The 24772-nt window shown below is 44.2% G+C and overlaps 1 protein-coding gene across 2 annotated transcripts in view; it reads right to left on the bottom strand.

Annotated features, from left to right (window-relative positions):
- The window catches only part of chchd6a (coiled-coil-helix-coiled-coil-helix domain containing 6a), a 68120-nt gene extending 43354 nt beyond the window's left edge, over nucleotides 1-24766 (bottom strand). Inside the window, exons 1-6 of one of the 2 annotated variants that reach the window (XM_068733540.1) lie at nucleotides 24580-24766; nucleotides 22189-22282; nucleotides 21512-21632; nucleotides 19481-19625; nucleotides 2973-2996; nucleotides 630-713 (exon numbers count right to left, since the gene is read on the bottom strand). In XM_068733540.1, coding sequence (XP_068589641.1) covers nucleotides 630-713; nucleotides 2973-2996; nucleotides 19481-19625; nucleotides 21512-21632; nucleotides 22189-22282; nucleotides 24580-24663 — 552 coding nt within the window. In that variant the 5' untranslated portion in view covers nucleotides 24664-24766. The remainder of the gene's footprint in view (nucleotides 1-629; nucleotides 714-2972; nucleotides 2997-19480; nucleotides 19626-21511; nucleotides 21633-22188; nucleotides 22283-24579) is intronic. The other variant, XM_068733541.1, reaches the window with a different exon arrangement.
- Nucleotides 24767-24772: the final 6 nt, after the last annotated feature.

The raw sequence follows: 24772 nt of genomic DNA, 5'->3' as shown, positions 1-24772 counted from the left end.
CAAACCGGAGGGGGGGGGGGGGGGGGGGGGGGGGGGGGTGTCCGACCATTTACTGCAGGTAATACACCGACTGTGGATAAGTAGCCCCGTACAGCTCCACTTCAAATAATCCAAACTATCCCTTTAATGTGATTGTCACTGCCACACATTTGCACTCGTGAGTGTGCGTGCTGTTTCTCCAGCAGGTGTGTTGGACCAGAGTCAGACGGCCGATGCCATTCATTTTGCAAAATTCCCATAATGAGAGTTACCACGCAGACCGGTTATGTCCACCCACTTTCTGTCGTAGTGCGGCGGCTGAGTGAACATGCACAAAGCACATTGGCAACTATCGCAGGGTTTTTTTTTTTTGTGCCTGCATTTGTGTGATTGTACAATAGTGTGTAGTGTGTTTTGTTTGGGGCTGTTTATTTATTTGTGTGTCGCAAAGTTAAGTCTGTCCAAGTGTATAGACATTGTGTATGTGTGAGTGCATCGATAGCTTTGTGTGTACAGTATGTGCAACTTTGGGAATCTGTGAAAGCCTCTAATGAAGTCTTTGTAAGTGTCTGTGTGTGTGTGTGTGTGTGTGTGTGTGTGTGTGTGTGTGTGTGTGTGTGTGTGTGTGTGTGTGTGTGTAAATGTTGTACCCTCTTCTCCAGCTGTGCCAGCTGCTCCTTGTAGAAGGCATCCAATGCTTTCAGCTGTAAATCTTTCTTCTGTAGCTGCTGAGCCTGCAAGAGGGCACACACACACACACACACACACACACACACACACACACACACACACACACACACACACACACACACACACACACACACACAGAAAGAGGAAAGGATTAAACATTGTGTACTGCTAAGTTTTCTCACTAGAAAGTAGTAGACCAGTGAAGTACATGGTGTACGGTAATGCTGATGTTTTTTTTTTGTTGATGTTGGTATGTTAAATATCAGATAACATTTTTATTTTAGTGATAATATTCTCTAATAGTGCTACAATGTGATACCATACGACAGTGGTGACCAATCTACAGGTCGCACATGTCAGCTCAGTGTGAGACAACACTCGGCAGGTCCGCGAGCTTGTTGCTCTCGCTGCCAATATTAGCCGATCTGTGATCTGAAGAAAAGAAACGCATGCATGCAGCCTGAAATTCAGCCGTGGCGTTGTTCCCCCACCGTCGCCAAGTAAGAAAAAGTCTGCTAGCCGCTAGGCTAATTCATGCAGCGTAAAAAAACGCCTTCTCTTAGAGCTGCGTTGGGAAAATCTGATACTGGTATTGAAAAGATGCAGCTTGTTGTAGTCAGATTTTTTTAAAAGGCACTATCTAAATAAGAGAGTTTAGATTTATCCGACTGCTTGCATTCATTCTTGAAAAGGTAGCCATGTGCAGTAATGTAGAACACTGAGGATGCAATGCGTTGAGACGCATCGAGAATTGCCGACAGGTGAATCGTAATGGAAGTGAATCAAAAGGTCAGTGATGATTCACACCTATAGAGCTGGTACAGAAATCATGTTTTCATACTTCCAGGTCCTCCTCCCTGCGATCAGCACCTCATCACAAGCCCTCGGTGTGCGTTACTTTTCGAGCATCTTACAGCCGTCTCGCCACCGATCACATGATATTTTCAAGTAGTCATGAGGCACCGAATGTGACAAACATGGACATATGTTCGCAAAAGCATCCGCATGCACAGGTGTGCGAAAGCAGGCTGACATATAGGCCCATATGCCGCGCGAACACGCTCCGCATTGACTGAAAGACGGGAGGAAATAAATAACAGCATGTGTGGCGGAACTCCACTGGAGAAAGAAATGAAGGGGAGGAGCCTAAACAAGGTGCAGGAGGGATCATAGCTAAAAGCAGAATAGAGATTGAAAAAGTAAGCGGTCTCATTCGTTTATCATCCATGTTGCACCACTTTTATTTGAACTTCCTCTGTCTCAGAACAAAATGCTCCACAAGCGTCAGGAGTCGACGGCACAAATACTTCACTTATTGTCTAACTTATTGTCCACAACCCCTTAGAACAAACTGCCAGGGAGCGTTTACGGCACATAAAGGGGAAAAAAGAAGAAGAAGCTTGGAGGGCTGTTGTAGCTTGGCCTGATCGCAATTATTGCACAATCGCCTGATCGCAATTATCTTTGGAAAAGTTGTCTAGTTGTAGTAAATGTGTAAAAGCTATTTCAACTAATTTGAATAAATCTATTCATCTATAAACTGTTAAGTTTAAATTGTTTGACGATGAACCGACTCATTCTCCATCAGCAGCATCATTTCGATGAGCATCTATTGAAATGAACATTGATTTAGGTCTAGCTGTAAAGCCGTAAAGGTGACCGCCACATATTGAATTACTATTTCCTTTTTCCCATTTAAAATGGGTAAACTCTTATTTTATCGTAGCGCTGCTCAGAGCGCATTGATTCCTTCGGTCCCTGCTTGCCTCTCTGACAGCAGACCCAACGCTCCACCATGCTGCAGTAGTCACAGATTCATTCTGTTTCAACCTTTATGACTAAAAGATAATACATAAAATAAAGACAAATAGCAACGTTGGGGAATATGTATGTAGGGATACGGAAAAATGGGAAAAAGAATCAGGACTGACAGCTATGGAATGAGTAAACAAGTGGGAGGAAGGGATGGAATTATTTGGACGGACGGACAGATGGGAGCAAAAAAACTCAGGAGACATGATGGGGCAGAAAGAAAGAGATCAGTAAAAGATTTCATTTTAATAGAGATTAATGAGAATAATCGTGATGATTGCAGTTTAAGTGACCCTGAGCAAGAGGAAAGTGTAAAACACTGCGAGGGTCAGAAAGCAGCAGGATGGATGGATGGATGGATGGAAGGATGGAAGGATGGAAGGATGGATGGATGGATGGATGGATGGATGGAAGGATGGAAGGATGGATGGATGGAAGGATGGATGGATGGACAAAAGAGCAGGAGGTTGGAAGGTTATGATGAAGCTTACCATCACATTTATCTCATCTGCAGACTAGAGAAGTGGGAATATAGAAAGTAGAAAGAGGAGAAGAGGCAGAGACACAAAGCATGTTAGGAAAGGAAAGGAGGAGGCAGAGAGGGGAGCACACACAGTGTTTGGGTCAGGGCTATTCAACAGTTATTACAATGCGATTGTGTTCAACGATTGCTAAATGTATTTAGTGTCACAAAGAATTCTATCATCAAAAAGGCATAAAGAAACAAAGTTTTCTCAAACTTGTATGAGCCCGTTTCTGCTGAACACAGCAATTACAGAGCTGCCAAGTTGCACAACCAATCAAGTTGACCAATCCAAAGTTCCACGAAGTTACAGTTGCAAGAAGAAACATGGCTTTTTAATAAACATGAAGCAAACCTGTCTGACGTCGGTGATCGGACATTAGGCCAACTCCTTTTGATTAAAGGTAACATCAGCTCTGTTGACGCTTTCATATTTATGCTACCTTTGGAAACAAGCAAGCAGAATCAACTTCCGCCTTTCCTGTTGCTACATATGTTCAAAGATACCAAATATGCCTACGCAGAAGCTGGAGGCAGCATGTACAATGTATAATACAACTGCATTACTTCCTCTTGTATGTAATGGTGCATGTCTGGATACTAACCTCAGTGTCAGTGTCATACAGCTTCAGTATAGTGATGGAAAGAGCTACGAATCTGCAGAATATGCAGATATTGTTCATTTCAAAAGATGAACTGCTGAATGAGACGTTTCCCCCACAACGTCCGTTCTTATACGGAGGTGTCATGTTTCCAGGTAAGCCTACATCACACATGCTGGAGCAGGATTGCCTCGCAAACAAGTTTTAAACTCTCAGCGAAGCCTTCTGGACGGTCAAACTTAAACTGAAGTAACAAAAAGCGAAACACATCTTTGACTGAACATTACCAATACGTCAGTCTCATACCGCAACACCAGCATTTTCATGCTTTTTTTTTTTTGGAGTTTCATAAATATCTATTAAGTTCATGTAAACCATACTGAGACGTGAGATGGACTTGAATAAACTGACTTTTTTTTTATTGCTGGAAAATCTTGGCTGTGAAGTGGTGAGCTGAAGACTTCTGTGAAATCTGAATTTGGCGGCGTAAAAATTGCATTCAACTGCGGCCTCTTCTAAAAACGGCACAAACAACCGCACTGACTGCTTGTATGTCCTCATTCCACGCGGACTCACACATACAGTACGCTCTGCACCGTCCGTAATGTGATCGAGGTTACTGGTTAATACATGTTCTGACTCAACCCTCGCTGGGCAAACGTGGCTATTGATGGACAACAGCTACCCGGAAACATAAAAGTGCAGCAGTCATATAAAAAGCCTTATAAAACATAAACAACACTCCTTGGTTCTATGACAGCACAAAACACACCTGTAGAGGTTTCAGTAGAGGTTTTCCTCAGACCAGGATCCTGTGAAAACCGTGCCAAAGTGTACGGCACTGAAATGCATCAACGTGAGGAAAACTTCATGGAAACTTTCTTCAGACGCAGCTGACAACAGATGGGTTGTCACGTTGTGGGTTCAACAGGCAAAAAGTTGGAATAATAACTGCAAAGTAGCTCTGATGCTGACAGCCTGTCAGACACTATCTGAACTACCCTAATGCACTGCATCTCACACAATCTGGCACACCCGGCAAATTAATGCCAGTCAATGTTTTTACAGCACCGCCGCCGCTGAAAACATCAGGCGCATCGGCACACAGAAGAAGAGGAGAGCCTGGGAGCGCGCGGCGTACAGAGGGAGGAAGATTCATCATAATTATCAGGGCTGCTGAACGGCAAATCAAATCAGAGTCGATCGTCCGCGTTTCATAAACAGACCTTAACTGAGGAGAGACAAAGAGCGGGGAGGGCGTCTGATGGGAGAGATACTCCCACTGCCGGGTGAGAGCTGCAGCTGGTGCATGTTAATGCAAGGGGGAGGGAATTGTTCACGTTCATTTTATACGTTAGGCGAAATACTGTTGGCGGGGATTAAGCAGAAACTGAACGGATTTTAATTTGAAAAACAGAGCTCTCCTTCCTATCTGCGTCTGCGTTTTAATTTGCAGTCAAGAGATGAAACTGCAAGTGAATCAGATGAGTCCTCTGGTGTCCCTCCAGGGACCTGCGAGTCTATGGTAGATAAAAGCCAGCCAGGCGTGACTTCACACACACCACACACACACACACACACACACACACACACACACACTACACACACTACACACACTACACACACTACACACACACACAGAGGATGGCTGAGGCTTACATGCCGTAATCGCCGATGTTCGTTCCGTCCGTCTCTCTGTTGGGAACCCTTGGTCGTCCATTTGTTCGGTCTTTTGCTGTCTGCATTAATGCGCGTCAGCGAGTCCATCTGTAACCCCGCTTTGCATTAGCGCTCATTCATTTCAATTAAAACTGAGAGCAGAGTCATCCAACTATAAAGCAAGGGACATCTTTCTGTCCGTTTGTTCTTCGCATATCTCTGAGAAACGCTCATCTGATCTACTTCACACTCGGTGGGGGTTTTGCAGAGGGGGGGACCCCATGGAGCGCTTGGTGCAATTTGGACACGAGACACATTCAATATTAATATTCTCTTTCGCATGTCGGCTCATTGGCTGCGGGTCACTTTTGCTGCTGGATTCTGGAAACGCTAACGTTACATCCAAACTCTTTTTTTTACTTCCCTGCAGCATGTCCGGGTCGGGGTCCACGCATCACGGAGGGCCACGCGCAACCAAACGGGCCGACATTTTGGACAGACAACATGGTCCCCAGAGGATGAACGCATTGTAAAAACGTTGGCGATCCCTTAACAGTGTCTATAGCGCCCATCGTCAAGTCACACTTGCCCTAATCTAAACCTGCATTCAAAAGCTTACCCTCAACACAAGACTTTTGCAAAATAAACACCTAAATAAACCTACTAAAAAAGGTACAGCAGCAGCATTAGTGTTGGTAGTGTTACAGTGAAAAACTGTTTTCATCCTTGTGCTTGTAGAATGATGAAGAAGCCTCACAAACGCGCCGTAGTCCTCTCAGGATTATCCAATTATCACCAAATGAGCCGGCATACAAAATAAATTCAATTTAATGGGACGCTTAATCACAAAGCAGTGTACAGCCGCAGATATATTAAGCACTGTGCTTTTAGACATGCACAAAAAAAAAAAAAAAATAGCCACAGTTGTCACCAAAAAGGTCGGCTGAGCATATCGTAATATCTAATTTTCATTACTTTTTCTAATGCTTAAACAATTTCCATTTGCCACACAGGATATCCAATTCATTCTCCTCTGGAGCTTTTTTAAAATTGTTTTAAAACGACGACGGTGAAAACAATAAAAAAAAGAGATAAAAACTCATCGGTTTGAGAAGAAGGAAAGAGAAGGAAAGACAGAAACTGAGAGAGACTAGAAGAATCCCAAACATGTAAGAAGTGCAGAAAAATATCTTCAGTTATTAAGAAGGTGCATAATGGAATAGGACAGCTGGTACGCCGTGAGCTATACAGGAGATTAGCTTACAAACGTATTATCGCACATTCTTCCTGCTTCGGGGCACCTTCAGCATACGAATCAATTCAGTACACAGCTAGAGGTGTGAAGCATCTATTTAGGAGCTGCAGACAGAGGGAATCAAAATGTGCAAATGTGTGTGAGCCCGAAAAAAGCAAGCGGGAGTAAGTGGGGAGGGGAGAGAAAACTATGGAACAAAAACAAAAAGTGATAAAAGTGAGACAAAACAAAATCACAGCGAGAATGAGTGAGCAAGAAGAAGAAGAGATGAGAGCCTCTGTTGTGGAAGCATCTCACAGCAACACCACAGTCTGACGGAGAGAGAGAGAGAGAGAGAGAGAGAGAGAGAGAGAGAGAGAGAGAGAGAGAGAGAGAGAGAGAGAGGTGGAGGCGGCTCACGTTGTTCACGATGCAGTTTTGCGTGTTCAACTTTGTTACTTTTTGTTTTAGAAACACTGCAGTATCTCTAACATGCACTATGTCCAAAGACCAAATTATGACAACAAAATAGTAGACCATTACTAAAAAAAAAAAAAAACATCTGGAAAGCTGTGACGCATGCAGTCTTAATGCAGCAGTAAAACACACCTAAACGTTTTACAGTGTGTGGCAAAATATGTATTATGTAAGTAAAAATATATAAACTGCTGTTGGTCAGACCTGTACTTCTACCTGGAGACAAGAAATGGGTTCCTGGGATGTTGAGGAGTCAAGTCGTAGTCAATATAAGCAATAGTGATCAGAAACCTGAATAACGCAGAAGGCGTCCGATATGTTATTTGGTAACGAAAAGAGCAGAGCTCTTGAACTTGACCTCGATGCCAACGAGCCCGAAGCGTTCACAGATGGCGAGGGCAGAGCAGCAGTCCCGCGGCAGAAAGAAGCAGTTTCCAACAACTCAAATATAGTCGTCTTAAGGCGGCAAGAGGCTCCACTTCCAAATTAGGTCTCCTGTTGAGATAGTCGTAAAAAAAACAAACATTGGTGGGTCAAAGAACCCTGATATTTTCAGTACTGGACCACATGCTGGAGAAGGGGGGCTCCTATGTTAACTCTCCCTTCATTAAAAGAAAAATAATAGTACTGAAACACGGGATGACATCATCAAAGTCCAACTAGTCTTGTCTAACCATTATCTGTTTCTTTGCTCATTCTTTGATCCGATGGTTCCTATTTAAATGCAGCACTATTCAATTAAGTTCTGGTAGGGCTGCACGCGCACATCTTTTTTTTTTTTTTTTTTTAATGTATTTTTTACAGCGCACAGCACTCGGCGCGTTTTCGAGGCTGAGGGGGACGACAGATGGCGGTTGTCTGAGCTGTTGCGAGTGCGTCTGCCGGGGTGTAGACGCCACGGTGATACCGGCTACGGAGGGGCCAACACCCTGATCCAGTACAGAAGGAGGACGCGAAGAGAGCATCTGAGGGCGGCACAGTCCAACGGATCGTCGACGCGACGCATGGGCCCGGAACGCTGGTGTTTGGGCTTGCAAAGTATCCCCGGGACGGGACAAATATACACTCGCGCGTCTCGCTCTTCCTCCCCGTGGGCAATGCGTGTGCTGTGTTGCCATCTGATAGCAGCAGCAGTCTGTTCTCCCGTTCCCTCTTCGCTCTCCCCCCACTCTCTCTATTTACTCCGCTGCGTTTATTTAACACATAGCTCCCAGCGAGGCAATAAATTAGCACTCAATAATAATCTGACTGATAATTACAGCCAGGCAGCTAAATGCAGAGGGGGACAATAAGGGCCACTGGCCCTCCTCCTCCTCCATCTATTACTTTTACTCTGACTGCTCCCCCTTTCATGTGACCCTCCCTCCTTAATGTTTTAATTTGTTGTCGTACAGTATTTTCTACATAATTATAATATGTGGTCTAATGTGGTTACAGTGGGGTCAATCGAATGAGAAATACTTCAAAGAGGGACTTGATTTTGACGACATACTGTAGTTTAAGATGGATCTTAAAAAGGTGTATCCTGGCAACAAGAGAAGACCACCACGATAGATAAAGAATTTTTCTGACGCACACGCACAGAGTTGGTCCCTGAACTCACATCCTCTTATTACCTCTTTCACATAGTCCCACAGCAGCGCCTTGACCTGCATTGTGATCGGGACTATGTCTCTGTCCCAACGGACTAAAGCCATAAATGGACTTATTGTCAGGAATAAGGAACGTGATAAAAAAAAAAAAAGTCTCAATGATACGTTTACCTATGTAAGTAAACAAGACCAACAGCGCTGCTGTAGACCCAGAACCAGACCCAGAACCAGAACCGCGTGGGGCCCAGTGCCAGACCCTGCTGCAGTCGGCGCTTTTCAAAAAGAGACTCCAGTGTTTCAGAAACGCTCCCGCTTTCGTCCACAGGGGCCGCCAAAATAAACACAAAAACAAAAGTTCCTTGTATTTGCTTTACGTACTTGACTTAACACTTAAAAAAGAAAGTTATGACATGGATTGATTTCATAGAGTAATATGAAGTTAAGGCAATGAAATGTTTTATTGAATCATTGTGGGGAAAGGAAAATAATTAACAGACTGTAACAATAGTCTGCAATGTTAGTTAAAGTAAACAGAAAATATAAAAAACAGCCGAAAAAACACAAAAAGTTACGTTACCATAAACCTAGCATTGCCAAAATAGCTTATAACACGGGCACGATAAAGACACATATTTAGAAAGTCCATTTTGAGTGACTACTACTGACAGAAGTTCGGCGTGTTGATATTGCCAGTAAATCATGGTTTGGTGGGGACAAAAAGCAAACGGGACGCGGATCTGCCTCGCTGCCGTCGCACTGCTGTGAAAATCCATTCCCAATTTGAGTTCACGCAGCACAGCGTCGCCGGTTCTGTCTGAGATACTTCCACACTTTTAGAGCATCGTGAGCGAGCTTCCGACGCACACTATGCAAACCAGCGTATTTTTTTGGTGACTGACGGCTTCGATAACGTCGGCCAATCGGCCCGGCTGTACACGAGAGCGTCTGACCGTGTGGTGGTGAGGGAAGCCGGCTGTTGAGCTCACAGTCAGCCTAATAGCTTTACATGCAGAACCATGTCAGTTCCTGCAGATTACAATTACCGATATAGCTGTGGGCTTATCTGTACCTCACCAACTCCTTCACTCACCTCTCTCCCTCTATTTCCTTCACTGCCACCTTCATTTTCCCCAATGTTCTCCTTCTTTTTCACCCTTCTATTTCATTGCATCTTCTCTTTTTCACCCTCCACTCTATACCTGCCATCTCTTTTCCTCCTCTTACTCTTCATTCCTCCTTGTTTTTTTCCTCCCAAACACCAGGCACAAGCTCTGTGATTAACGGCGTACGAGTTCATATGCATGAGCCCAAGTCGACATGAATTTGAACATACAAAATGAAAAAGAAAAAGTGTTTTGTATTCACGCAGCGAGACACTTTACGTCGCTTTAAAGGATGTAAATCCATTGAAATCCAAGGCGAAACCTGAGCAAAGTAAAGGATCTCATTGAACCCGTTTTTCACTCATCTAAATGGCATAATAGCAGTGTGTTACCATATGTCTGACTAGATAAGCAGTCAGAGGAGTACATGATAAAACATCAAGCTATTCACCGGCTCATATGTACTGCTATAATGAAGCGTGTCCCCATCTGCTTCCCTCCTGTGTGTGAGTGTGTGTGTGTGTGGGTGTGTGTGTTCATGAACACAGCTGTTTCTCTCACACCCGGAACCAGTAAAGTCTGAATGAGTTTCCTGAGTGCGTAAGAGAGAGACAACGCTGTCGCTCCATCAGCGGAGAATCTCCAGCTGATTACATGGGTTTAGGTATGAACAAGAAAGGCGGGTTCGTCCAATCAGAGCCAACATCTGGCTCATTCCGGCGGGGCCGCTCGACAAACAGAAAAGACAGACAGGAGGGATCCCGGCGCCATGTTGCTCTGGAGTGGCGCCGCCGCCTCAGTGTGCCATCTGGGAATGAAACACTGGGAATTTTAGCACACCGCTAGGACGTGTAGTGTCTGCTGTAAAGTGGTGGTGGCACTGTTTGAAAGGAGTATTCCTGAGACCTGAAGACCATTCTGTGCTACAGCTTTTGAGAGAGAGAGAGAGAGAGAGAGAGAGAGAGAGAGAGAGAGGCAGAGAGAGACAGAGAGAGAGAGGCAGAGAGAGACAGAGAGAGAGAGGCAGAGAGAGAGAGGCAGAGAGAGACAGAGAGAGAGAGGCAGAGAGAGGCAGAGAGAGAGAGAGAGAGAGAGAGAGAGAGACAGAGAGAGAGAGGCAGAGAGAGAGAGGCAGAGAGAGGCAGAGAGAGAGAGAGAGAGAGAGAGAGACAGAGAGAGAGAGGCAGAGAGAGAGAGAGAGGCAGAGAGAGACAGAGAGAGAGAGGCAGAGAGAGAGAGAGGCAGAGAGAGAGAGAAAGAGAGAGAGAGAGAGAGAGAGAGAGAGAGAGAGAGAGAGAGATACCAAAAAGTCCAAAATAGCATATGAAATAAGGAATTATTTATTATGTATCAACATTAATTATTAGTTATTCTCAGACGGATAGCACTGGTTGTTCTGTGTAGAAGGGGTGTGTGTGTGTGTGTGTGTGTGTGTGTGTGTGTGTGTGTGTGTGTGTGTGTGTGTGTGTTGTCCAGGTTGCTGAAACACAGCGGAGGAGATCGATAGACAGACAGCATCAACAAACCCAGGTATTTTATTTAAGGCCAATATGTTGGCACAGACTACGGTTTATATATGTATTTGTTTTTAGGCCGACATATGAGCAAATCTGGTTTTTATTATTGCACATGTTGTAGCAAAAATCCATGATGTCTGACTTTTGTCCTCATCTCACGTTAGACAATAATAGCAAAATATAGCACAATATCAGTAAATAATGACCGAGTTTGAGGAAAGTGCGACAGCTTGTGTTTCTGATGCACCGGTTTTACCGGGGCTCACGCGGGACGCTCCGGGCGTTAACGGCTTTTTACTCCGACGCAACCTGCCACGAGAAAAAAAGAAAAAGAAAATACAACTTTTGAAAGCAGTTTTACATCCGACTGAGATCTGTTTCTCTTTCAGAATGACAGCCGCATGAGTGACGGGTGAGAGGCGAATGAAAGAGTTTCTCTCCCTCTTTTCCTGTACGTGTCAGCGAACATACAGTACATGACCATTATATGTGAGAGATTGACAGTCGGGCCCACAGTGAGCTGGCGGTACCTGTATCCATTTCTGTAACCGTGTAGCCTGTAGTGCTGCACCTGTATCCACACACACACACACACACACACACACACACACACACACACACACACACACACACACACACACACACACACACACACACACACACACACACACACACACACAGTTTCCACTGACAAAAAAGAAAAACTAGACAATATTGACACCGTAGACTGTGTTGACACCACGGGTCTTTCTTATTTCCCCGATTCCCACCTCGATTCCTCGCTCCTCCGGCTTCTGACCCGGAAATCAATCTCAGAACGTCCCGATTTCTAAAAATGCATCTCCAAGAGCGAGGAGGCAGGACGGAGGAGCTATGAGCGAGGAGACACCGGTGTATCCTTTTGCGGAAGTGTTTACAGCACAAGGCTCTGCTCTAACCACATTCACCCGATGCTTGTGTTGTTATACTACATCCAAATCGACCGCTAAAATCCTGACATGATGTTTGTTTACATGTGCGAACAGCTGCGGATGTCAAATTATGATGTCAATAAGAACGTTCTCTTACAATCAGCACAGTAGAATATATAAAGGCTGTATATGCGTGTCACATAGAAAATATTCTCGTCATATTATGCCACATTGTGAATTGAATTCACAGTAAATAGATAAAATGTCACGAACACAATACTGCTCACATTTTAATCCGATTTGCTTTTGCGACTCTTTGCAGCTCGTTACCTCGCTAGTGACTGGCTGCTTCCAGACCAGACTTACTGGCTGAGCCGCTGGGGACTCAAGAAGACACCCAGAGAAATAACCCCCGATGATGTCATAGTGACATCATCATGAGAACTTTTTTTTTTTTAACAAAAAAGCCTGCATTACAAACTGGGGGGGGGGGGGGTTTGTGGATTTTGTAAAAATGTGGACGCTTACAAGACGGGGCAGGTGTAACGGAAAATGCGATGAAAAAAAAAAGAATTGAGTTGAATTATGGGAAATGTAGGATGCAGTGTTTTTCAAGGTTTCACCCCACACTAGGGACATCTCTGCATCCAACTGCCCCCTGTGAGCTCCCCAACTTAATGGGAATACCATATTAAATCGCTAGTGTAATATTTGTATTTCACTGATGAACACACAGTAGTTTGTGAACGACAGGAAGCATCATTTTCCACTCACACAACCACCAGTGGTCGTAGCTTTGGGCTCTGCAGAAAACTCAGGTGACCTGCACTCGGCGCTCCAGCTGGACGCGTCCTGCGTGGACACGGACGGAGCGCTGAAGCCGTCTCGGGTTACGCCCCCCCCCCCCCCCCTGTGAACACGGCGTCGGCTTTTCCCCGCATGTGGGTAATTGTGTTGGGACTGCAATCTTCACCGACACACTTTACTGAGCCGAGCAACACAAGAGAACGATAATGTTGCACTCATTTCATTTTTGGGGCCTTTAGGGGGCGGATAACTTTCCAGCTGCGGTGGCCTCCACGGCCGAATTAATGAAACACTGCTGTTAGAAATATTTAAACAAAAGACATTTACAGTTTACCAGCTACTTACTTCTCTTTTTGACTTTTTAGGACTCACAGAAAGAGTGTCATTAAGCCAGAAAAGATATGCAAGCATAAACAAACTTTCAACAATCCCCATGAGAGCAGTCGAGACTCTCGGCACACAATAACTTCTTTGAAGACAAAAGTAATTTGAGCATTACAGCAAAATGTTTCCGGTCACCGAGCCGGTATTCAAAATAATAAGCGAGATGAACGGTCACCGTACCAGGAGAGATTAGGTAGATTGGATTAACACCTGTGCAATAACATTTGTGACTGGCTTTCCAATAGGAGAATGTCACTCTTGAAATGTGAGATAGTGCATAATGGATACAGAGACAGAGCAACAGAGAGAAATATATAAAGAGAGAGAGAGAGAGAGAGAGAGAGAGAGAGCGAGAGAGAGAGAAAGAGCGCGAGAGAGAGAGAGAGACTTCCACCTTTATGTAAAATCAGTGAAACATGCAATAGGCTTTTGTTGCCATCTAGTGTCACTTGTAGGAACTGATTAACTGGTTAATCCAGCATTTTCAACAGATCTGCCGTTGAGTACAAATGGACATATAAAGTCACCAATAATGTTACCTGATAGTGACCTGAACTTGCACCGTTTGTCTTTAGATCTTTACAGTCTCAAAGTAATTCTTGTACCACATCATGATCCTGCTGTGGTTTTACTTGACTAGTTCTAAATGTCAGTACCTGGGTTGAGCGTTAAACTGGGCATCTTTTTGTGGAGGTTCAACATTTAGAATACCGGCAGAGAACAAATTCCCTCCCTAACAATGTCTGTGGCTGTCAGAGAGCGCTGAGCTTTTCTCAGCTCTCCTCGTATCATTTAAAAACAGGACAAACTGACCAACTGTTTGCACAGTCGGCGCTGACGTAAAAATCCTGACTCGGCACTTGCTGCCAATTTGTCCCAACTGCAACAAGAAGAAAAGAAAAACACGTATTTTCCAGACTTTGATAAGCCCTCACAAGAGAAAACCGGAAGCAGCAACAGTCAATACTTTCATAATAATGTATCACATGTGGAAGCGGTCGCTTGTAGCCATGCAGACTGAATCTGCAGCTCACCTCGGCTTTAAGGAGCTCTACAGCGTCTCTCATTGCTACTCTACATAGAACAACAGAGCTGCTCCATAACTGCTGGATGTGCAAATAAGCAAGTGTCTGTTTACAAGTTTGCCATATCAACTTAAAAAAACAAAAAAAAAATCGGTGATGTTATTGCAGGTTTAATTTGATTTGGTAACAATGGGTTCAAGGCCCTGAGGACTTTTTACCGGACAGCAGCTGGATGCAGACATTTCCTCGTGATGCGTTTCATTAATCTGCAAACAAAAAAGTTGAAAAATAATGCAGTTCTATACTTTCACCAGCTCGTCTTATGAGGACATAAGACGCGATCGAGTCACCTGTGCTTTACGGGCGCTTTCAAAGAATCAGGAAAGCGTGGGTGGCATTTTTGTATTAAGTGAAGCTCCATCAGAGGAAGTTAAAGGGCAGCTAATAAAATAGGCTTTCCTAATTGTTCTGCAGAGAGAGAGAGAGAGAGAGAGAGAGAGAGAGAGAGAGAGATTTACCATATGCTAATTTGGCTTATAACCTTTCAACGCTTTCAACAGGCACCGAAAGGCCATTAACACATTACAAAAAGAGAAAATCCCTTTCAGCCCTTTGGTTCGACGTGCTTCCTTTCTTTCCATTCTCCCGTCCCCCTCTCTCATTCTGAAATTAATCTGCGGAAGATTTGCTATTAACAAAGACAATTCACTGAGGCCCGCACAAGTGGTTGAGGGCTTCTTGGTTGAAGAAGAAGAAGAAGAAAAAAAAACGAGAGAAGAAAGAGAGAGAGCGGACCGGCGGGATCGAGCACTTCACCGAGACGAGGACAAAAGACAGGAGGAAATGAGTGAGGGAGAGAAAAAGAAAAGAAAACCGGCGACTGCAGATGCCGCACATCATTGTCTGGCTCTCTCTCTGACTTGTGACTCAGCGCTGCTGCTGCTCCCCACACACACACACACACACACACACACACACACACACACACACACACACACACACACACACACACACACACACACACACACGGGAGAAAGGAGAGAAGGTGCCACGGGTGACTCACACCTTTTTTCCACACTCGAGGCCAAACTCGGCAACTTTCCGTTTCAGCCTGCTGATCACCATGCAGGGATTTTATATTTACCCCACGTTTACGCTGTAATCTCTCCTCCTCTCCCGCACCTCCCACCGCTCCTCCCCTTTATCGTAATTCTGCAGGTAAGCCTCGCCTCACCTGTTGCGTCACTTTCCTTTCTCATCCCCTCCATTGCCCCCCCTATCTGTTCTTTCCTTCTTGTTCTCTTAAGTGTGCAACATGTTCACTCTTCTCGCTCCCTTCTTTTAAAGCACACGTCCCTCCTTCTCTCTCCTTGAAGCATTGAAGAAACATGCGTCACTGCCTCCTTCTCATCTTGTTGTTGCTGCTCTGCTCTTCCACCTCCTCGTGATCCTCCAGGAAAATGTTAAAGACTTCTTTTTCACCCTCCGGTTCGTTCCCTCCTCCTCCTCCTCCTCCTCCTCCTCCTCCTCAGCTCAATGCTACAGGAAATGCGTGTCGTCTTCTCTTTCATTCCCATTCATTCGCGGTTCCTCTCCGTTCTTCATCCCAACCCTCCACTTCTTTTTCATCCTCACATCCTTCTCGCTCCCAATCACTCAGTAAATGCTTAATCAGCCGTCATACGTTCAGTCTTACTCATGCGTTTCTCTCCAGGCGATATTGCATCACCGTCAGCGCGTAGGTTGGTTCTGGCCGCGGCAGCCCACCGACGTTGTCGAGGATTCAAAAACACACTTTTAATGGCCCAGACGCGCTGAAAGCGTCTGAATTACAGCGATTGTTTTAAATGGCCGACAAAAGCTTTAACATGAACTACTTTTGACACCTTTACTTTACCTAGATTCCATTTTTGGAGCGCAAAGTGAGGACCCTGCAGCCGCAATACCCGTTTAAAGAGAGCTCAAACGATACAAAAGCTAGGGGATATTCCCCAGAGGGCGGTATTTTATTAAAGAAATGCATTATTAATTAATAACAAACGTTGTAGGTAAGGTCACCTTAGCTGTGTCTATTTAACGTAGAGTAGATTCAGTTTGGAACTTGATGGTCAAAGATGTTGTTTTTGAGGGAAGAGACGCTTCATTTTGTAACACCGCTGTACAGCAGAGTGTTTAAACTTTAAATCAAAATTTTATTTTCTCCACTTTATAGTTTTGAATCAGGACCTTCATTATTCAGATCAAGCTAAAAGATTAAGGAGTATCTGTAATATACAAATATGTCGCCTACGACGCCTCAGACCACACCCACCGTCAGACCACACCCACCTTCAGACCACACCCACCTTGGAGCTGTACCTTGATCTCAACACACCTGTAATGTTCTGTGACTGCGTCTTACGCGTACCCTTACTCAATTGCATCGTTGTTGGTGTGAGCAGACGACCGTGGAAATTATAGGAATATTAACAATAAGAATATACAATAACTAAGTACTGAACATCTCAGTAATAACATGGGAATACTGCACTACAGTACTGAGGGTCTGATACCTCAGCTTCTGCTGGTTTGGTGTTGCCTGTACTTTGAAGTACAACACTAAAACGCTGGAGAAATACGCACAATAATATCTTAAAAAGGATTCATAAATCCTGCCGCCCTGCTTTACAGTTCTACTTACAATACTATTATCAACACTAAGCTTCCGATGTATTCGTTATCCCGAAAATGGGATTTCGCACACCGTGCGTTTCCATAAAAACTGACAGTTTCAAAGTACTAACAATGAATAAGGGCTAGAATATGCAAAACCACCTGTTTCTTTTTTAATTTATGGTTGTATCACTCAAAGCTGAATGGAGTCATTACATTGAAACACAGATTGTAGTGTCTGTGTTACAACCACGATCGGCGATAGAGAATACAAATACTGCTACTTAATTTAAGGGTGAAATGAGTTTAAAAAAAAAACAACTCTTAACTACAAGGTACGACTTCTAAACTACACAACACAGAAGGGAAACACAGACCGTCCGTTAAGGAAACCTAAAAGCTTCTCCTGTTCTCACCTGAGCCCAAAGGGTGTTCTTTTTTTTTTTGGGGGGGGACAAGGCTGGCTTCTACAGGGCCTCCAATTAAAAAGTGTCTCTCCAGAAACAGCCATAACCCTGGTTGTGTTACCGTCACTGAGCTGTAAAACATCAAATTCAAAGAGCCGTGGATGATGGGGACAAAAAAAAAAGAAAAGAATAATTTGAGTGAAGAATGTGAGCAAGTCTGCCCACACTTCAAGTGCATGTGCGTATATGTATTCATAGCACAAGAAACAGTAATTACAAAGAGCCCTCAGCATCAGGAGGTCTGGTCCTGCTCGACCGGTCATTCTGTTCACGACGTCCCTCCAGCGGCTTTCTATTAGCGTCGGGAGTGTGTTGGAGTGGAGATAAGGCGGGCGCTACAGCATGTCTCAACGCGGTGGGAAGGCAGGTGGGGGGGGGGGGGGGGGGGGGAGGGGGGGAGTCACGTGAAACAGGCGCCGGTCAGTGTGTAAAACAAGCTCTCCCCCCCCCCCCCCAACCCACCTTCCCACGACTACACCTCCAAAGCTCAGCACCACTCCTATCTCCAGCTCCAGGAAACTCTCAGGGTGCAATTTACCGCTCGCACTGCACTGATAATACTGTCTCCCGGGCAGCAAGGAGAGAGTAATGGGCTGGGATGGAAAAAAAAAAGAGAGAAAGACACAGCGAGATAGAGGGGGGGGGAGGGGGGGATAGAAAGAGAGCGGAGAGAGAAAATGGTAAAGAGACGGGGGGATAGAAAAGACAACAAGGATGTAAAAAGTGAAAGGAGGAGGAGGCAGAGGCAGTGTCGCCATGGAAATTACAAACGCAATCCCAAGGCCCAACTTGCGTCAGCGCGGAATGTTCCAACATGGGATTAAACCACCGAGAGACACTCAAATGACTCGGCATTCACACAGCGTCATCACTGAACTCACTGCATGTAAGAACCCAACGCGCTCGGTTCAAAAGTGCCAGGATGACTGCCGACGGAAAAGGTGCGGCGGCGTCGCACAAACAGATGCACAACAGCCCCGCCAACAGGTCACCGGTGATGTTACAGCGGGATTTTTCACATCCGTCCGACATTTCAATCTAAGGACACATCTGAGTGACGAACATCGCACAGAAGGTTTCTGCGTGTGCAAACTGTAAATGAAAGTCAAAGAAAAAAAAAAAAAGGAATCTAGGCGCGTTAGCTGTGATCCATGAAACTAAAAGAGGTGATTATTTAGAGTTAAGTACCATTATGGTCCTCTCTGGACCTTGGGGGTCTATTCCTCAGGCAGAAAATATGAAATTAGCATATTCTCTGACCCCTCTGTAGGGGGCTGGGAGAGAGCCTGTCACTGCGTTCATGTACTGATTGTGCCCAATGCTGCTCAATGCAACTGGTGCAACTGGTCTACAATTTGTAGATATGGGTGTATGTTTTGAACATGTTTTGAACAGGGTTACTCAATTTAAATTCAAAGAGCTGCTAGAATTTCCTGATCAGCAACGGTCTTGCGTCCTAAAGCCCACCCCTACGTCCATCAACAATGTGCATTTCCATATCATTTCAACAATATTAAGACATTACGGTTATATGGAATACACTGTAAGCACTTAACTAGCGGCTAGCCAGCGGTAGCTATCTTAACCATAGATAGAATTGGTTTCAGGGCAATTAACTTAAGGCCTAGATTTCACGTAAAAGAAAACAGTATGGAATTTTCAGAATAAAATCAATAAAAAGTTCCTATTTTCGAAAAAAAGTGCAACCAGAGCTTTGAGCCCCCCCCCCACCCACTTTGAAGTCTCGATGGTAAAGGAGTTGACTGTCCTCGGAAAGCATTCTGCTGCTTTCACCACAGCAGCAGAACAAATGTTGATCAAAAATACGCTCTATTTATTCATCAATTTCATATCATACAAATACAGTTCAGCCTAAATCAACCCTGACTGGCACCTGAGGCAATTTTGAGTGGTTTTCCAACAATGTTGTCCTTTGAAAGTAAAGGTCTATCTGTCAGATAATTGAAGTCACAAGGCTGGTGTTAAAAGGGCATGAGTGTGTGTGTGTGTGTGTGTGTGTGTGTGTGTGTGTGTGTGTGTGTGTACCAGTTGTTTGGCGTTCTCGGCTTCCTGGCGTTTTTGTTGTCTTTCCCGGGTCATGGCTTTAGTCATCTCCTCCCTTGCCGCCTCCCTCTCTCTTTGAGCCACTTTGGCCCATTCCTCCTTCAGTACTGTCTGCTGGCGTTCAAACCTGAAACACACACACACACACACACACACACACACACACACACACACACACACACACACACACACACACACACACACACACACACACACACACACACAAAATCATGTTTCCTTTCCTTGCACACCTGAGATAAAGCGATTACAGTCAAACCTACTTTAAACATATTTCCACAAGGGGGCAGCATACACCAACTTTTTATCACACCGGTCAAATACACGGAGTATCTCAGTGGTGCTCTCTAAGAGACGATGTTAACTCCTCTGTAATGAGAAGATTACTGAGAGAAATGGAAAGTTGGCTGCAATCTGTTAGCATCCGGTTTGATCTTCAGCAGTGATACAGAGGTTATCAAGATATCCTTTATAATACGACATGCTTTTACAACTTTTCTTTGGCCGTTTTCAACCACTTTCACCAGTGTTCTACAATCAATTCAAAGGGTTGCAATGGAACGGTATTGATCCTATAGACAGTCTGACCTCAACCTCACTGAGAGGAGGAACGTCTGATTGGAGATTAAACTGGGGAACAGTTTTTGAATATTGAGGGCCCAAAACAACTGACTGTCACAATGCAAGTGAAAAACGTTGGTTCCTTAGCCATAAACCACTCGTCAACTCCATGACATTAAAACGGCCTCTCCCTGGAATCCAAGGTCAGCTAATGAACTCATGCATTTATATTGCACTGAGCCCCACGGCCCCCCAGAAAGGGAAAAATAGCATGTATTCATACAAAAGTATGGAGTATGGAATAAGAAGCTTTGTGATATTCTGATTGTACAGGGCAAGGTACAACTTAAAAAATTAAATATCTTAGCCTGACATGTAATTTTTTGTTGCAAACGCATGATACCCCCCCCTGCTCAGAAAAAAAAAAAAAGTGTCCTACTTGCTGGCCATTGCATTTCAGAGGCTGCTCCACCATGTCTATACAGAGGGGTTGTTATGAAAAGTAGGAAGTATGAGCCAACACATGTCTCTGAAACGTTCACAATGCTGCACTGGGGCATCTTAACCCGCTGCAATTCATTTTAGTTATCTTGAAAAAAAAAAAAAAAGCATAGTTGTAACACCAGTGCTTCATTTAAGTTGATTTGAAGAAGGTAAACAAAACCCAGATACAGTAGTTTTAAGTGCTGTACTGATTCCTTCATAATGTCGGCATTCAAGCTCTAAAATCAACATCCGTAAGCTGTGAAGCTTATTTTTTCCATGTTTATCCATTCTGTCGAAACACAGTATTTATGCACAGTTGCAGATAAAATTATACAACATTACTATGATTAGTATTCTCCTACTTGAAGAGTTAGATTCCAGTGGCGGCTGCCTCGGATTGTTTCCGACTTGTGTGATCAAAACATTTCAAATAACTCCAGAGTGTTGTAAAGTCCAAATTTACAGAAAAAAAAGAGAGACGTAATCATTTCCTAAATTCACAAGATGTTTTTATCTAATGAAATATTCTGCCTCAATTCATATTAGTCGGTGTTTAGCCTTTTAAAAGCACACAGCTGTATTAACAGGGTGGTCTAGCAGCAATGTAAATTACATTTATTCATCCACAATAACAACAAAAAAAGAGGGGTTTTTTCCCATTTTATTTCAGATGATGATCATAAAATATGATGATAAGACATTAAAAGCTAAATCCCAAAAACTCAATAGAAGATTGGAACATAAACAACATGCATTCAGCAGCAGAGCCTTCGCTGTTAATGAGTTTAGAGCAGGTAAGAGGCAGTGTTAGTCACTGGAAATCAGAGCGACACATTCGGCCCTATACGTCGCTGTGCATCAATATTCAAAGTTACTGCTATCATCCCTTGAATGTTTTCCAACCACTCAGACTATTGTAGTGCAAAGCAACACTTTCTTTCAACCCACCTTTTCTGTTCTTCCTTAGCATAGGAGGCTGGTTTGCTAGTGCTGGACTGGGGACCGGGTTGGGCCTGGTGCTGAGGGCCCTGCTGGGGTCGAGAGCCTGGGCCGGCGCTGCGAGGAGCACCTGGACGGAGTGGATATGGAACAGGAAAAAAACATGAGATGGCACTTAAAAAAAGGGGAGGCTGAATTATACTCAAGGCCTGGTGGATTAGGCCTACATACTCATTACACAGACTGAGAAGAATGCTACGGGTTGAATGTAGCCTTAATGTCGCTAGGCTAGCAACTTTCTTGAGTCCCATTTAGAGTGAGTCAGCATTCAAAGTCTTCAGTTTGTGATGGTGTGTATACATTTCTGACAGGTGAAAAGTGTCTGTCTGCGTCTTAACTGCAGGAGATCAGTCATCTCTCAAGCTGAGAGTGTGTGACTGACAGACAAGCTAAATGGGAGATTTACAGAAGTACAAGACATGCCTTATACAACAGTACACTTCATGACTAGTTAACTAACTTTTATGTCTGTGGAGTTAAGGCTACAAGTTAAGACACATTTTTTTTTAATTTCCTTTCCAGATCACCCACTGTGTGTACATGCACCGTACCCGTATGCTCTTGGTAATATGTAAACAGCACACTAAGTTGAAGTAAGCTGTCATGAGGGACACACACTGCGTTACCTGTGTCTTTCTGAGGGCTTGAGGTTGGCGAGGATGTGCGTTCTGGAGCAATGTTGGCCACTCCTCTCATCCTCTGAAGAACATCTTCTGACAGCTAGGGAGGGATAAAAAGCAAATGTTAAAAAAAAAAAAGATAACAGACGCAGAATCAACCCGTAATTGAGAACCTAGGATGGGCCGGATGTTTTTTTGTCTTCTTATTCTTAGCTTTGTTTGCTTAAAAACAATGAGAGGCCGTTCTGCAAGTTCTTACAAAACGCAGTAACAGTTTACTGCAGCACAAAGCGTAGCATGCACATCACATGGTGTCATATTCAAATGAAGATTGGATTTTTATCTTTTTTTAATCCGTTGGTTAGGACGGAGCAATTTATAAACCTGCAAAAAGTTCCAGAATACAGTGAGTCACTGTAGCTCTACTTGATGTGTGTGTGTGTGTGTGTGTGTGTGTGTGTGTGTGTGTGTGTGTCCGTGTCCAGGGAAATGGCAAAACATAGTTAAACCACAGTAGGCAGCAGCAGCAGCAGCCACTGACTCACTGTTCCTATGACTCACACGATTTGAATGTGCAGGCAGGGCTGTTTAATCAGGTCATCTGTAAGGCTCGTCGTTTCGATTTCTTACGGACGTTTTTCACAAAAATGTTCACAATCGTTGTGATGCACGGAAGTACCAGAACTGGCCTATACACTCTTAACTTGCTTGAATTGCACCGGTTTATCTTTCATGGCTGTTCAACTTTACTAGCTTACATTTGAGTCTCGCTAGGTCTGAAGGTGCCTTCAAATCCTATGGGAACTTTGGGGATTATATCCAATAAGTTCACAATACAAGAAGTGCGTGCATTTCTTTGTGTAAGTGCACCTGGAAGTGACTTTCATCTTGAAGGCAGCCCATAATTGAAGTTAACGTCAAAGCTGGGGGGAGGGGGCACTACTTAACGGATCTTGAAGGCCTCTGGTCTGTTTTACCTGTGACCACACTCAGCATTGGTGCTGGGTGTGGTCACAAGAGTGCAACGCAAGCACCTGTAACCACACTCAACAGGCTGTGAAGGGTTAGGGTGCCACTGAGTGCACTCCTACATCACCACAGCAAGGCGAGCGCCTCGACAACTTGGGGTCGGCAACAAAAAAAAAAAAGTACATTCCATTTTCTGCTGGCGTAAAGTTGCACTTTTTCCAGGTAAACGACCCTGAAACTAAAACTGTGAGGGTTTTGACAGTCTGTCAGGCAAACCTCTGAATTAACATCCCTCTAGCTAATCCATGGTGAGGAAGGAGGTAATAGAGGTGAGGGTGCAAAGGTGAAAAAGGATCAAAGGCTAGGCTTATACGTTCTGCAAAGGTAGCCGCAGTCATGTTTGTTGTTCCTGCTAATTCTTTTCTTTCCCAGCGTTACACACATTCATACTGTCTACTCCCCCTGCCTGTGCACAGGTGACCTGAAGTTTTGTCTTTTGCTGATACATTTTAGGATTAGGAGCACTTCCTTCTCTGCAACAGATTGGCTCAACAAATCTTTCAGCTAATGCAAATGCATCAGAATCATTGTCACGTTATTGCGTGACTGCATGACGGTATCAGTCGAGTTCCCTATTCCACTATTCACTACATTAAAACATAGAATAGTTAAATATGTTTTGGCCACATGTACAGTTGTAATACTTTTTACAGTATTACTTGGCACATCGAAAAATTCCGACATTTACAATAGCACTTGAAGGCAGCAGCAGCAAGAGGAGAGAACAGCACGACGAACTTCATTCGAAATTTGCCAATTTCTAGCTCCCTTGGTTGTGGCCCATATCTTCATCGCTACAACAACATATGCATCTCTCCTTGAGTTAACAATGCGTCTACGGTGCAGTTGAAATGTCCCATATGAATAACAACTAGCTGAACGTTGATAGCAACCGTTGTTAGCAAACGGTGGACAGCAACTAGTCAATTGTCAAAAATGTGCGATTTCTAATTAATTTAGCACTGCTGAGTGGATCATTTATATGCCGAATTTACCAGAACACACTGGAGGTTTCTAAATGACGTTTGGTCATCTGCCAGGTATGCTCTTTTGCCGATAAGCAAGGCATACTTTTAACTGCAGCTTATTACGACTGAAGTCTGGCGCAACGACACAGGGTAATATTTCAGGTGGTACATCAACCTGCCCCAGCCTCTGCATCCCTTTACATCCTCATCACTCCGGCAGTCGCTTCACGGGTTGTTGACATAACGTCAGTTTGACTCAGAATCACTGCTAAGTCAACGTTGCTGTGTTGTTCTTGTATACAGTCTATTGGTTGCAACATGCTAACGGCTAGATAGCACTAGGCGTACCACTAAAGTAATGTTAGCACGGCTTATCAAACGCTAGCTAAATTAGCATTACCTTGACTCCACGAAGAATCCTGACTCTGTCCTCATCGTCGACACCAAAGGACACCTTTCTGGTCGTACTCTCTCCCGACCCCATACCTGCTGGTCTGAAGCGACAGCTTTGCTGAGGACCTTGCGTAGAATTAAGTTAGTAGCATGAATTGATGTCCTGCCCAATGACAAAATGTGTGACAGATGGGAACTGG

This window comes from Cebidichthys violaceus, unplaced genomic scaffold (assembly GCF_023349555.1).
Source record: "Cebidichthys violaceus isolate CVI_PGR_0920_01 unplaced genomic scaffold, fCebVio1.0.p SCAF_6, whole genome shotgun sequence".
Taxonomy (NCBI): domain Eukaryota; kingdom Metazoa; phylum Chordata; class Actinopteri; order Perciformes; family Stichaeidae; genus Cebidichthys; species Cebidichthys violaceus.
Note: the sequence above shows the minus strand (reverse complement) of the source record. Positions and strands in the feature narration are given on the sequence as shown.